This window comes from Aotus nancymaae, unplaced genomic scaffold (genome assembly GCF_030222135.1).
Source record: "Aotus nancymaae isolate 86718 unplaced genomic scaffold, 86718_ANA_hifiasm-v0.15.2.pri h1tg000019l, whole genome shotgun sequence".
Taxonomy (NCBI): domain Eukaryota; kingdom Metazoa; phylum Chordata; class Mammalia; order Primates; family Aotidae; genus Aotus; species Aotus nancymaae.
The window spans coordinates 42,395,597-42,410,604 of record NW_026988431.1 but is presented as its reverse complement, the minus strand read 5'-3'; the positions used below and the strand labels follow the sequence as shown (position 1 = coordinate 42,410,604).

At 37.8% G+C, this 15,008-nt stretch overlaps 1 protein-coding gene and 1 pseudogene across 1 annotated transcript in view; one reads left to right on the top strand and one right to left on the bottom strand.

Annotated features, from left to right (window-relative positions):
- Positions 1-13,188, bottom strand: part of CPA3 (carboxypeptidase A3) — a 30,572-nt gene extending 17,384 nt beyond the window's left edge. The window contains exons 1-6 of the mRNA XM_021669563.2: positions 13,080-13,188; positions 12,909-12,984; positions 11,348-11,472; positions 2,650-2,752; positions 2,445-2,546; positions 112-213 (exon numbers count right to left, since the gene is read on the bottom strand). Coding sequence (XP_021525238.1) covers positions 112-213; positions 2,445-2,546; positions 2,650-2,752; positions 11,348-11,472; positions 12,909-12,984; positions 13,080-13,147 — 576 coding nt within the window. The 5' untranslated portion in view covers positions 13,148-13,188. The remainder of the gene's footprint in view (positions 1-111; positions 214-2,444; positions 2,547-2,649; positions 2,753-11,347; positions 11,473-12,908; positions 12,985-13,079) is intronic.
- Positions 13,189-13,972: 784 nt separating this feature from the next.
- LOC105706552 (uncharacterized) lies at positions 13,973-14,702 on the top strand (annotated as a pseudogene).
- The last annotated feature ends 306 nt before the right edge of the window (positions 14,703-15,008 follow it).

Genomic DNA, 15,008 nt, shown 5'->3' with positions numbered 1-15,008 from the left:
GGCTCTTCTAGTTAAGTGGAACTGCATGTTTGGAAAGGGTGTCACCATTTGGTGAAGTGCTGGAGACTTGGCAATCAAAGGAGAGTTAGGAGAGTCTTCTGATTCACTTACCTGATAGACAAACCACTGGCAGAATGCTGGGGACACCCATTCTCGTGCATGAATGCCACAATCCATAAAAATAGCCTTTCTTCTTTCATTCTTTTTCCCAATCTATTTAAAAATAAACGAGGTATTATTTTGCATGAACTCATCCCTTGTCGACCAATAACTCATTCATATTCTCAAAGCAATTATTTCCTCCATCTATTGTTGAATGAGAACCATGTAGCACATATTGTTCTCAGAAGGGACCACGGGACATATCCTTAAATGTCTATATATAATTCATAATCTATTACAATGCATATTTTTCAAAATTTTTTTCTAGTGTCAGGGCAGCTGGTAGGCTTTTGAAAAAAATTTGTAGTCCTGTGTTTTTATTTTATTGCTAACATCCTGTGTTCTGAGATATAGATTATAAAGTCACTTTTGTTTCTGCCATTTCCTTTTGTTTTTTCAGGTTTTGTAAACTGGGGATATTTACCCTGGAGTGGAGAAGAACTTGTGTTGTGTAGGGCTAAGGGCCCCACACTGGGTGCCAGATGTAGGGCAAAGGGCCTCAGAGGGTTGTGGGATGTCCCTTGTGCTGTGCTGAGGCGCAGATCCAAGAAATAAAGAGACAGGACACAGAAATACAAAGAAAGTGCAGCTGGGCTCATGGGGGGCCACGCCACCTATAAACAGAGACAGGTGAGGCCCCGAATGTCCAGAAGCATCTGTATTTATTGGGTATAGGTTAGGGGGTAGTGTAGTGAGTAAAGTCATCTTTGAGGATAGCGATAGGGTCATGAGCAATAAAACAAGGGGTCCACGTCCATTAGGTTACCAAGGCTAGGAGGTGGACAGTGTGCAGCAAGGGGTCCACCCCAATTAGGTCATCAATGCAAGGAGGTGGGCCGTGTGCAGTAAGGGGTCCACCCCCATTAGGTCACCGAGGCATGGAGGTGGGCCGTGCTCAGTGAAGAGGGTGCAGTTTGCAATACCTCTATCTATGGGCATGCTACTTCTAAGAATATCTGTAGGAGGATGCTTAAGTCACACAGCAGTGACGGAGCTGTCAGGGTCTACTGCCACCTGCTGGCAGCTTCCATGACTTCTATAGGAGGATGCTTTTGAGCTAGCACAGTAACAAGAGCTGACCAAGGTGCAATTATCTGGAGGGGTTTTGAGCCCTCGGATGCTCAAGGGGTTGCCGGTCTGAGGGCAGCCTTCCACAAGAACTGGAGGCAAGGTCCTACAACTCCTTTATCCTGAGGAGTGGCTCTTGCCCCAAGCCTGCCATACAGCGGGTATCTTTATGATACTGAATGCTGCCACTTGGGCCATGGATTTTTGTCCTGGTATAATTGTTTTTCCCTTAAATCGTGCTCTGCACTGTGTCTGCTCCAGACATTCCTCTGACTATAAGCTGCTTATTCGTTAATTCATGCTGTGTACCGTGTCTACTCTAGGCATTCCTCCGATTATGAGCTAAGATATAGTTTTATTTATATATATATATGTATATGTATATATATATGGAAATAACTGAGTGGTAAGATATTCTTTAGGAACTCATTCTATGAACTAATATATGATTATATATAGAGGATTATATAAAGGGAAATAACTGAGTAGTAACACTATAAACTGAGGTATTCTTCAAGCACTAATTGTGCCAGTATTCTGCTTAGTTCTCCTTCCTCAGTGCCTATATGGGGGTTACCCACAGTGTTGGAGTGGGGAAGAGAAATAGTACTGGATACGTGAATGGCTGTCATTTTGAAGAGAGTGCAGATTTGCTTTGGGTGTTTGTAGACAATGAATGGGGATTTGGGGTGTGGCTGGGCTTCTCAGTTGTTAAGTGGCTGCTTCAGGGAGCAGTATCTCTGGATGTGCAAAAATCAAGCAGCAACGGAATGGAAATTGTTAGCTCCGTTATAGGGAACCCTCCAGCAATACAGGGTTGAAATGCCTAACATACTGTTCTACAGTCCTATGACTCTATGATATTTAAATCCCCTTCATGACATTCATTTATCAGTTTCACTGCATTTTAAGGGGTGAATGAGGGTGTTTTTTTTTATACTACAGACATCACAGACTTGTAATAAAGCTGTGGGATGAAATATCTGTTTTGGTTTGTCCACTGTGCAATCTCTGACAAACGTTTATCTAGACACTTTCTTGGTTCCACCAAAACCACCTGTCACTTCTATTCTTGAATGGATGTCCAGAGCTTAAATATTCTTCCAGAGATAATACGTTTTGTCTCAAAATTAGCTCAGTTGTGTTACAAAGTAACTTTTAAATTCATGTTTTTCAACAATAATAAGAATTAGTGGTTCTCGAATTATTTTTACCTTTAGAACATATAGTGGATTATTCTCAACAGTAGATCCAATTTTAATACGAGAGACCATTTCGGGATGCTTATCCATCATCTTTTCAGTCCAAGCCACAATCTTAAGAGCAAAACCAATTTTGAGAAATTAGAATAAAAGAAAAAAAATGGCAACAAATATTAAGGATAACTTAAAAAAAAGGTTGAGGTATTTTATACTGTACCTTTTCCCAGTTATTGTATTTTGCATAGCTGTGCCTGCCTGGGATATCTTCTTTAACATCAAACTGTTTCTCAATCTCTTTTTGTAGATCATGAATCAAGATTCTGTTTGACAGGGGAATGATAAAATACGCGTTTTATCATGAGAAAGGAAAACACAGTTATCTTTCATTTGCAGAAAATTTCTCTTCCTTCTCTGGTATCTTTAATCAAGTTTGCTATGTTTCTTCATTATTCTCCTCTAGCCATCTCCTTTAGACATGTCGTGTGTCTGGCTTCTGGTCTCCCCATTTATCTAGAGCTGTGCTGTCCAGTGTGATAGTCTCTAGCCCCAAGTACCTACAGAACACGTGAAGTGGGGCATGTCCAAGAGTAGATTGCTGTATATGTAAAATATATACCAGATTTTGAAGATAGTAGTAAAGTCATATATATTATCTCACCAATAAGTTTTATATTATTGTGTAGAAATAATATTTCAAGTATATTGGGTTTAATAAAATGTATTGTTAATTTTACCTGTGGCTTTTTACTTTTTTAATGTGGCTACTAGAATATTTAAAAATATGCATGTGACTTATATTGTACTGCTATAGTACTCCCCATCCTTCTCCAAAACACACATACATCTACATCCACATTAACACAGGCAACAAAGGATACTTTCATGCACACATCTACAGACCATACCTTATAATTTCACACCTTGAGATCTGGGAGAAACTTGAATAATAATAATAATAATAGTAAGCAGGTACTTAGCACTTAACCTGTGCCAGGCATTTCTCTGACCTCCTTATGTACATTATTAATTTAATCTTCACATGAGATTATTATGCCTATCTTACAGGTGAGATTAATGAAGTACAAAGTGTTGAAACAACTTGTCATAGTTATGGATCTAGAACATGGCTAATATGATTTGGAGGGGATGAAGTAAGAGGTGGGAAAAAATCACTGGGAGACTAATGTTGGGGGTCAAGAAGCTTACACCTCATCATCTTCTATTTTTATCTCTTTCTGAGCCATCTCGTGTCATCATTTTATGGAGTCTCATGACTGTAATGGTCACCTGATGGTCACTCATACTTGAATCGCCAGGTCTGGCCTCTCCCCTGAACTCTGGGCTTACATATCCAACTGCCTACCTGATGTTTTCACTTGGATTCAGATATCCATATTTTTAATACAGCCCAGGTACAGCTTTACATACAGTATTTAACTAACCTTGTCAGTATTACCATTTTACAGATGAGGAAGTTAGTGCTCAGAGGTTTAAATACTCACAGTTTATATATGGTGGAGTTGGGAATTTGAATACAAACTGCCTCATTTCAAGAATTTATTTGATTTAAAAATGTCATCTTCATCATATATGCAAGTATTTTATTAATTTTGTCTGGAAATTTCTTTATTTGCTTAATTAACCTGTTTTCTTATGCCTTAATGGAAACCAAATCATATTTAATTACAGTAAAATTTAATACTGGATAATGTATCTTATTCTTTTTTTCCAAAAATTTTGAGTAATTTCACCTATTTTAAATAAATGTCTTGGCTGGGTATGGTGGTCCACACCTGTAATCCCAGCACTTTGGGAGGCTGAGGCAGGCGGATCGCATGAGGTCAGGAGTTCGAGACCAGCCTGGGCAACGTGGTGAAACTCTTTCTTTACTAAAATTACAAAAGTTAGTCAGGAGTGGTAGCAGGCACCTGTAGTCACAGCTACTCAAGTGGCTGATGCATGAGAACTGCTTGAACCCAGGAGGTGGAGGTTGCAGTGAGCTGAGATTATGCCACTGAACTCCAGCCTGGGCGACAGAGAGAGACTCTGTCTCACAAAGAAAAAAGTCATATCAGAATCATTTTAGGAATTATTAGAATCATCAGGAAAAAATTGGATTTTGATAGACAAATTATGAATAAATATAAGAATTTTATTAATAATGGATCATAATATAGTTGTATCTTTTTGATTCTTCAGTAAAATTTTATACATTTTGATTACCTATTTATATATATAGTTTTTACCAGTTTTGTAAGTGGCTTTTTTTCTCACTACTTTTTTGAATTGGTTATGACAGTATTCATATATTAAAAAACCAATTACTTTGATTACACTTAGCTATTTTATTATATTAAAAATATCTTTTTACTTTAAAGAATTTTAGTTATGTCTTTAGGGTATTTTCTGTGTTATTTCTTCTGCCAATATCTATACTTTTAATTTTCTCAATAACTATTTCTTTTTTTTCTTGCTTTGCATTGGCCAAACTCTCTGAACTATGATAAATAACAGTAGCCATAGAGGGTATTCTTTTTTGTCTGCCTTTTACAGGAAAACTTACCTTTTACTGTTAAGAATGATGTTGAATGTCATTTGAGATTTATATGACAGTATCAATTTATATGATCAAATTATTGTCCATTGATGTATGGTTGCATTAAAACCTATTATTAGATTCCTTAATATGTTAAATATTATTTTACAGCTGTAGGAGATTTATAAACACCCTCATGAAAAGCCTTGTCTTATTTTAGATACTGTTCTAAAAATCTTGTTTAATCTAGAAGCAATACATTGAATGTAGGGAAAATGACTTGCTGAAAGCAAGCAGTGAGCACACTGTTATCAATAGGTGATAGCTGACAGCAAAAAGAAAAGTAAAATAACTCCCTAGACAGAAGGACTTAGGAAACATGGGTCAGTGGTCTCATCATAGCACAGTATGAAAATTTATATTGATAATGACAATCCTTTACCCAAACGTAAACCATATTCAATATACTCTATTTTGCAGGGCAGAAAATTATTGTTTATAATGGAAATGTTTTAATAAAAATGTTAAAAAGAAAGGATTTCTTGAAGTTGTACTTATCCCAACAATTTTCTATTTTGGCTTATCTCATTTCTCATTGACTCTATATAAAAAAAAGGCATTACCCACCTTTTGGTAATGAAATGCACATGTATTTTTCTGCTGTTAGCATTGAGTCCTGTATGCAGGAAGATGTCTGTTTTTTTAACATTCATTCTAATTCTTGGGACAATATCATGTACTCTTTGAATCACCATAAATCTTATCAAATAAGGAAGCAGTGAGTGACCTGTGTTCAGACCTTCTTGGGTTCCAAGCCCAGTTTGGCTACATAATGCTAAATACGATCTTGGGCAGTTTAGTTACCCTCTGAACCTCAGTTTTCCAACTTTTACAATTGTGGTGACCATGTTTGTGGTGAGAATGAACTGAAGTAAAACCTAAGTGCTTGGTGGGCTCAGGTTCCCAATGAGCTTCAGAATAATAGTGAGGTTGGTCACAAAATCGACAATCATTTTATAGACATAACATTTTAAAAGCAGACTTTGATGCCATGTAGATGTTCGACTCTTTGATTTCTTTAGTTTCTTATTATAATGAGCTACGGCACTGACACTGCCGAGCTCCACTCTACTTGTTGGTTTCTCTTTGCTGATTGACTGACTGATCTGAGTTTTGATGTGGAACGCAAACGCTGTATTCCCCTAATTAGAGTTTATTTAGCACATGGGACCAAGTGCTGCTCATGAATATTGATTCCTAATAGCAGCACTGACAAGCACATCATTATGCACATTATATCTAACTCACTGTATGCTTTGCTTTTGACTTACGATGAATCTAGGATTTCTGAGAATATAAACTCGTGACAGCAATTTTGGAATCAGGTGGAGAGTGTTGCACTGAAACTCACACAAAGCTGGAGAAGGTTTGAAATTACATTTTGGGTGGTCATTACAGTCATAATTAATTGCTTTAAGCTCTAGAGAGGGCACATGGCTTTTGCTCCACCTGCATTAATAGAAGTAGAGGAACCAGGCAGAAGAGAAATTTTATGGTCCCAGAGGTTGATTTGTAACATAAGGCAGTATTAATCACAGGAAGCTTGTATCTAAGAATATTTTTAGACTTACACATATCAATTTAACTCTTGTGATAACAGCAGAAAAAAAATTAGTGTGAGTTGAAGTACAACTTTTCCACAAAGGATGCAGCTGCATCAGAACATCAGAACGGTGCCAGATTGTTGCCTTGATAGGGGCTAGAAATTAAGCCTAAGGCTGGAAATTAAGAACTGGGGCCAGATGTTATTTTCACAAGCCCTTCCACTAACCAGCAGCCAGGCATAAACAGATGAAACCAAATTACTTTTTCTCAAATATTATTTAGTGCTCCAAAATTTGCTTAATTTTTTTAAGAAAATTTCTAAATTTAGGTGAAAGGATAAATAATTATCACTAGGGGTTGAAAAAGACAAATGGCTAATGTTTACTGAACCTTTCTTATGAGCCAGGCACTTTTCTTGGTACTATATTTATATTTTATCACTCAACATGATTAATTGGTACCATTATCACTCCTTGTTTTTATGAAGGTATGGTCAATTTCTAAAATTGACACAACTGTTAAAATGCAGAAGTTGGGATTTGAATCTAGAGGGTCTGATGTCAGCACCCTAGCTGTGAGTCATTGTACAGCAATGCCTTCATCACAAGAGTAAAATCCTGGGTATTGCCATTAGGCCTGTACTCTCCTTAGTCTTCAGAGGCTTGTGTAGGGTTGGCCCAATCAACCAACTCTCTTGGAAGTCTGTCTCCCAAGTTCAGGGAGTAAGTAAGAGGTTCAGAGAAGAGATGAGATAAATTCTACTTTGACAGTTTCAAGGGTCCCATCCTTTGCTGCTTTTAGAAAGCAACAAAGAAGGACTGGAGAACTGTAGACCAATGTATGTGACTGTCATAGGCTCTGGGGTGTGTGTGTGTGTGTGTGTGTGTGCGTGCACACGCATGCACTGGGGAAAGATGTTTCAGGAAGGCAGAGTCACTGTTAGGTTGTCTTATAAATGGGACTGGATTCATTCTCCTGATGCCCACATTACACCAGGATATGGGAGTATTCAAAAAGCATGGTTTAAGGTTTCCATAAGATTCAATATCCTCCTGGTAACTCCCTAATTTGGTTACCACACATCAGACTCTACACTTACTGACCTGGATTTCCCAATGTTTGAGCAATACTACTCATTTATTCACTGTGAAGAAAATGGAGTATCTGGTGATAGCCTCTAGTTATTCCCTATTGCAGTGTATATGTGTGTGTGTGTGTGTGTATGCGTGCATGTGTGTGTGTGCACATGTGTATGTGCATTTGTAAAGGACCAGACAAAGAGCAACTTTATGATCCCAGTCAATCTTCATGAAACCCCTGTGAAATCGGTTCCATTATTATTCCCATTTTATAGATGAGATATGAGGTAAAGCAAAGTTAAATAAATTGCCAATGTGAAATACCTAATGCATAGCTTGACTGGGACTGGACGCAGACAGCCTTGCTTCAGAACTCACTTTCCTACCCTCCACACTCCTGTTTGTCACATGACCAATTGTAACTTCAACATTTGTAGCATATTGTAGCATGTAACATGTTATAGTATAACATGCATGTTACACTCTTAGGTAAGTAATAGTAAAAATGTGAAACAGAAGAAAAAAATGAATGGAATGACAATTAGAATGATTTATTTGATTGAAACTCTTGCTAGGACTCTGTATATCCGTGGAATATGAATTTGTATCTGACTGAACATTATTATTAGGCAGTTGGGCATTAATATGAGGTGTTGATTATCACTGTGTCAATTTGACATATCTCTTTTGCATTTCTCACATAATCTTACATGGATCCTAATAAGATTTTACTTAATTGTACCATTTGAGTTTTATTATTATATTAATAATTGTTTTCTGAGTTATCTTTCATTAACAACTCTTTATTTTCTAATTTTAACTTTTGATCAAAGAAGAGACAGTGTTAAAAATTGATTATCTAAAATGTGAGCAATGTTAAAAACACTAGGGTTTTTAACTGCTGAATCCAAGTACAGTGTCTGCCCCAGAGGCTCAGTCCAATGGATGTGCTTTCCCTTTGAAATTTGTTTGACAGTCTGTTTGGGTTTGTTAGTATATTCATGTTGTTTGTTTTTTTGAATTTGGCCTTTTATGATTTTGTAAATAAAAAAGGAAACGAATATGTTACTTTAAAATAAAATCTGGCATAGTAATTTAATTTTCTAAAAATTAAAAACATCACACAGATGTTTTAAACTAAATAGTGGTTGATATGCACTGTCTAATGAAGGGTATCTAAGTAAATCATTGTGTCAAACCAGCCTCTTAATATGGTTTAATTCAGTCTGATGCCTGCGTCTGACCAGATGTTTCTGTTCTTAGAACTCTTTTCTGTTACTGACTGACACCAAGTAACACATATAATTAATATGCAAATAAAATTATGTGTATAATTAGTATTTAGAGACAAGATCTTAAATAGTTTTTGTCTGCACATATCACTTTACATATTTATATTTCTGAGGGAGGTAACTAATTATGTGGTTTTCCCATAACTGTTGCTGATTTGGGTTACTTTCTAGAATTCATGTCTTAATTTGATAAAAGCAATTTTTACAGGTCATTTAACACTTTGGTTCTTGATGTAAATAGCAAGGAGCTCCTTTGTCATAAGACAAAGTGAAAAACACACTAATTTGAGACTCTGGATTTAGACCTCTAGTTGAATCAGAATCATTTCAGGCTAGGAGAGGCCTAGAGGGCCACAGAAGAAAAAAGGCTGATGTGAGCTATTTCATGAATTGAAAAGATGCTAGCTGCCTGCCTAGGTGGCTTACAGTGATTTACACCACTATCCATGCTCATGCCAAGCAACTAGCCTTTCTAGATACATTTTCTACATTGTAACTGCATTACAGGGCTATTAAGGAAAACATAATACCTAATTTTTTACCCTTACTGTTCAAGCCAAATTATATAAAACTTGGCCACACCACTACTTTATTTTAGCTTGGGCTGAATGCTTTGTAAGAGTCAGTTTATCATAGGAATCCAGACCAGGTCCATATTATTGAAGTAAAGTGAAGAGTATAATGACTTAGGCACATATACTAGAAAGCTGACAGCGAAGTGAATCAAGAGGCACAGTAACCAGGGGTTATTTAAGGTAGAAGGTTGATTTCTTTTAGATGAAGAGTCAAGACATTATCTGAACCTTAAGGTAAGCAGATAATGTAATATAAATTCCTGCAATCTTGTAGTTATATTTTTGAAGTATCTAATTTTAATGATGCAATTTATAAAAACACAGCAAAAACCCATACTGGTATATTAATTTAAAAGGGTTAAAAGCTGGTATCAATTAATTTTGAGTTATATATTTTCAATTTGTTAACTTTTATATTTATACCACAACCTTCTTGAAACAGTGACAAAAGCCCTATGAAATCGGTTCCAGTATTATTCCCATTTTATAGATGAGGTATGAGGTAAAGCAAAGTTAAATAAATTGCCAATGTGAAATGCCTAATGCATAGCTTGACTGGGACTGGACGCAGACAGCCTTGCTTCAGAACCCACTTCCCTACCCTCCACACTTCTGTTTGTCACATGACCAATTGTAACTTGGTTAACAGTGATCAGTAACCATCACAAATAATAGAATGCTGCCTTTAAAGCCATGAATATGAATGCTTTTGCTTACTTGTCTTATGTATGTGATTTTTAAATTTCAATTGAGTTTATATTTATTTGAGATATTATAGCAATATCATAAATACTATCAAGTCATAGTAACTTCTGACTGCAACATAACATTACTGACATCGATAGGATTTTCCTTTATCTCAGCCAGAAAACCTTTTGAGTTAAACCACCAAGTCAGGTAATGGAGGTATAAAATTGTAAGTTAAAATAAAAAGGAACTACTATTTAGCAGTGTTTTGACAATGAGGGTCTCAATAAAGGGGAATCCTGGCATGACATGGCCTTGGGAAGTTAAAATTGGACTCCTCAGTACCTCAAACTATGAAATGTTTGAAAGTATAAAAACATTTTATTTTCTAAATTATGCATTGATTTATGATGTTCATTGCTGCGCTCCCTTCTCATTCACTGCCCAGAGCTCAAACTGTGCATGGCCCATGGTTGGTGCTTAATATATTCAAATTTTCTCTTATTTCTCTGTGGGGCCAGAATGACTAACTTCTGCATCTTTATCTATTTGAGATTCTTTTTTCTTTGATTTAAACCTTATTCTACTGCTTTGCTTGTGCTTTCTCTGAGCAAGAATTTTTTCATAATTATTTATTTATTATTAATTTTTAATTGCTGTATCTCTGACATACCAACAAGTACTTGTTCTTTTTTTTTGTTGTTTGTTTGTTTTTATTTCCTTTATGTACCAGGAAAATTCAAATACATAAAAGGATGCCAGCACCAGTAGCTCATGAGCTCCGGGCTGGTTACCTGTCAGTAGTGATGATGTGTGGCTAAACCATTCGTGCCTGCTCATGTGGGCTCTGTGCTTATGAGGGGCTGATTTTGGAGATGGTGGAATAGGTAATTGTTATTCTTATAGATAAGAGCAAATGTAAGATGGAATCTGAGCTGCCAAATTTGATCCTAACACCTCCATAAACCGGCTTTGATAATGCGATAATGTGTTTGGAAGTAACTGTGATCTGTATCTTACAGAGAGAGCTTTCATTTTGGGGGGCCCAGTTAAAAATAGTTCTATTGTAATAGTTTCCTCTATTTCAGGGCTCCCAAAACTTTGAATATCCAACAAATTTCAATATTTGCAAAGGACTTACTCATAGTGCATATTATTTTGATCCAAGGCAGACTGGATGGCTTGGGATTCCTTCTCACTAACTCGGAAATCCACCGTCATATTAGCAGCTACATGGTGGGTGGCACTTGGATACCAGAAGTCAAGCTGCGGAGATAAGCACAATGTTAGTAAGAGTTTATTTGCTTACCTAACACATATTTATTAAGAAATGATCATTTCTCAGACACCATGAAAGGAATTTGGGGCTCAGCATGACCCTTCTTTCAATAAGTTTATGGAATTTTTGCAAATATATTTAAGAACTGTTGAATATTAGGGATGAAGAAAGAAACTTTCCCAGTGCTGATCACTTTATTTATTTATTTATTTATTTATTTTTGAGATGGAGTTTTGCTCTTGTTACCCAGGCTGGAGTGCAATGGCGTGATCTCGGCCCACCGCAACCTCCGCCTCCTGGGTTCAAGCAATTCTCCTGCCTCAGCCTCCTGAGTAGCTGGGACTACAGGCGAACGCCACCACGCCCAGCTAATTTTTGCATTTTTAGTAGAGACGGGGTTTCACCATGTTGACTAGGATGGTCTCGATCTCTTGACCTCCTGATCCACCCACCTCGGCCTCCCAAAGTGCTGGGATTATAGGCGTTAGCCACCACGCCCGGCTATTTATTTGTTTATTTATTTATAGGACATCAGTTCTATTAAGGCAAAAAGGATGGGCAGCTCTTTTGGTTAATTTTTCCCCCCACAATTTTGGGGTTGAATAGGATCACAATTCGTCTCGCCACAGAATCTGGCTTTAATTGGAAATTTAGATTAAATATCTGGTTAGTTAGTCTTCAAAACCTGATGTCCCTATAAACTCTGGAAATCCTGAAAGTCTTATATCCAACAGTTGGCATAGTCTCCCAGCAATGTCATTTTTCTAGCAATATGTCCTTGGGCAAGTTACAAGGACTCTTTAAATTTTAGTCCTCTCTCCTAAAATAATGGGGCAAATGAGAGTCCACTGGAAAGTGTTGGGAAGATTGTGAAATAGGTCCGTGGTCTGGGGCATGAAGACATTTAACAGGTGAATACATGATAAAATTATTTAAGACTGTTGGGTTTTAAAGGATTGATCTAACTTTAAAAGTCTTATTTGAAAATGTATCTGCTCTTGGAAAGAGGTCACATCTCAATATTAGCCAGTACCTCAACATTTTTGGTTAGTCGTCTAACAGAAAATATGGCACCAGAGGGGATGAGGGTGGGAGTGGGGAGATTGGAGAGGAAAAGGGCACCAGTAGGCGAGAGAAAGATGCCTTGATCAGGAAGCCAAGAACAACTCCTGATTTCACAGTTTTACCTTGAAAAAGCTGGTGTTTGGAAAGCTTTTGGGAGGAAAAATGAAAGTGGTAGTCTTGGAAATAAAACCAAAACTGAGACAGGTGAAGTATTGGCCACTGGCTGAATTATCCAGATAGCCCCTGTCTCCCCTTTATGTTCAGTAGTCTTTTTTAGTCCTGTGGGCATAAACAGTAAAATAAGAAGCATCTTTTAGAGAACAGTAAGAAAAGATAAAATATCCCTTTAAATGCTTACCTCATTGGTTTTGGCTAAGTCCTTGATTATCTCTGCTTGTTTTTCATCCTGTGGCTTCACGCGGAACACCTTCTCCCTTTACAGAGGCAAATAAAAAAAAAGTGAACTGTAAAGAAACAACCCTTAATTCTCTTCCCACACAGAGACTGGAACACAAGAAGTAAGATTTACCTGTCAAAGCGGACAGGAGCAATTGCAAGAGTGGTTGCAATCAAACTCATGGGCAGGATGAGCTTCATTGTTCTTCTTTGCCTGCCCTGAGACCCTCTGGCAGTTTTATGCCTCAGCCCTTATCCTGATGAGCAACTAACTTCCTCTTAGGGTTCTGTTGTTCCCCTTCTTCCCCCACAACAAATGTTTTTTTTTTTTTTTTTTCAGCTGGGGAGGGAAAAAACATTAAACCACTAAGCCCATGCTACTGATTCACCTTTTGCAATAGGAAATATCCATTTTACAGATACAGGACAGGAAGCAAATGACTTTAGCAAATAACTTGCCCAAGGTAACAGAGAAAATATGTTCACAGAGCTGGGATTTACCAGTTCTGTCTGTTCTAAAATATTGCTCTACTATTCTGCTTGAATTGAATGATGGAGGAAATCAGTTTTAAAATTTGCGCTAGGAGACTGAGATGAATTTGGGTATCTGGCCACAAAACCTTGGTGACTGGTTCGTAATAATGTAAAATATATTTTTAAAGTTAGATTGTAAGTTGTGAAATTAAAAAAATTTAAATTACAAAATATTAGGAATGTACTAAAAATGCTATAAGTACTATGGCAAACATTGAAGTGTTCACCATTTAGATTTTACAATGGTAACACTTTGGTTATCTCTTGGTAAAGAGGTAAACTCTAAAGACCTAAAGCACTGCCCTAACTCTTCCCCCTTCTCTTCTCTCTGTACTAAGACTTGACCCCTATTTCTAAGATAACTTGAGGACTCCTTGAGGGTGAGAAAATATCAGTGCTGTAATGTTTATTAATTGGACACTGCCTTGAGAGCCTGGATGCTGTACATGCAACATGCTTTTAAACTTTTTTATTTAAGGAGAATTCTTTCGTATGGAAAGAGCTAGTACAATCACATATTTGAAAGGAGAAACAGTAGGTACTGAACCGGGGGAAAAGGTGAGGGTGAGTGTGCCACCACTGGCCTGGTGAATCCTCAATTCCTTTTCCCATCCAAGGTAAGTTTCCCGAAATAACGTATAAACAGGCTGCACATTACACCTCTAACCATCGTCTGCCCTTTCAAATATCTGATCTACATGAAAAGACAAAGAGGAAAGGCCAAAACATAAAAAAAATGAAGCAAAAACAAAATGCAGCCCTCTCAAGAACTAAACAACTCCCAAATCCTTTTTTACTATACAAGGCATGAGGTCAAAAGCTTAAGAGTACAGTATCCCCTTTAGTCCATGGGAGGAAGGTGTCCACACAGAGCCTTGTCAGGAATTTCCACTCTAAGGCTTCAGAATATGCTGAAGATGGGGCTGTGGGGGTGCCACTACCACCTGGAGGCCACCAACTGGGCTGGAGAATCGGTGAACAGCAGAGTCTCTCGTGCTTAAAGACCACCAGCCAAATATGCACTGGTGGCCCTGGTGGAGCATGGCTGGGTGACAGTGTCCATCCCAGCACTGAGCCACTCCTGTCCTGCTTTGGTCCATCATGTTTCAGAAGAGAGCTGGTTTTCTGGAAGCCTACATTTCCCATTCATCACAGAACACAACAGAGCACACACACTCTGGTACCCTTGGTCTTCAAAGGCCATTTCCAAAAAACCCTCTAACCCAGGCTTGCTCTGCAAGAAGTGAAAAAGGACAAATGAAGAGTTGAGGGGCAGCCTGCAGCTACTTGGCAGAGGGGAACCAAATGGCAGGGAGAAGGCTCCACCAGAGCTGCCACGCTGCCACAGCAGACCAGGCCAAAGCACCGCCCTGCACCTGTGTGCACTCAGCTTCCAGAAGGCGTCACTGATCCCGAAGGCAGATCCAGAAGATAGGAGGGCGACAGCACTGATGTCAACGTTTAGCAAGGTACCCCAGTGTCCTTAGAAGTGGCTGGAAGGACCTTTTGAAAGTTGAATTAATGAAAG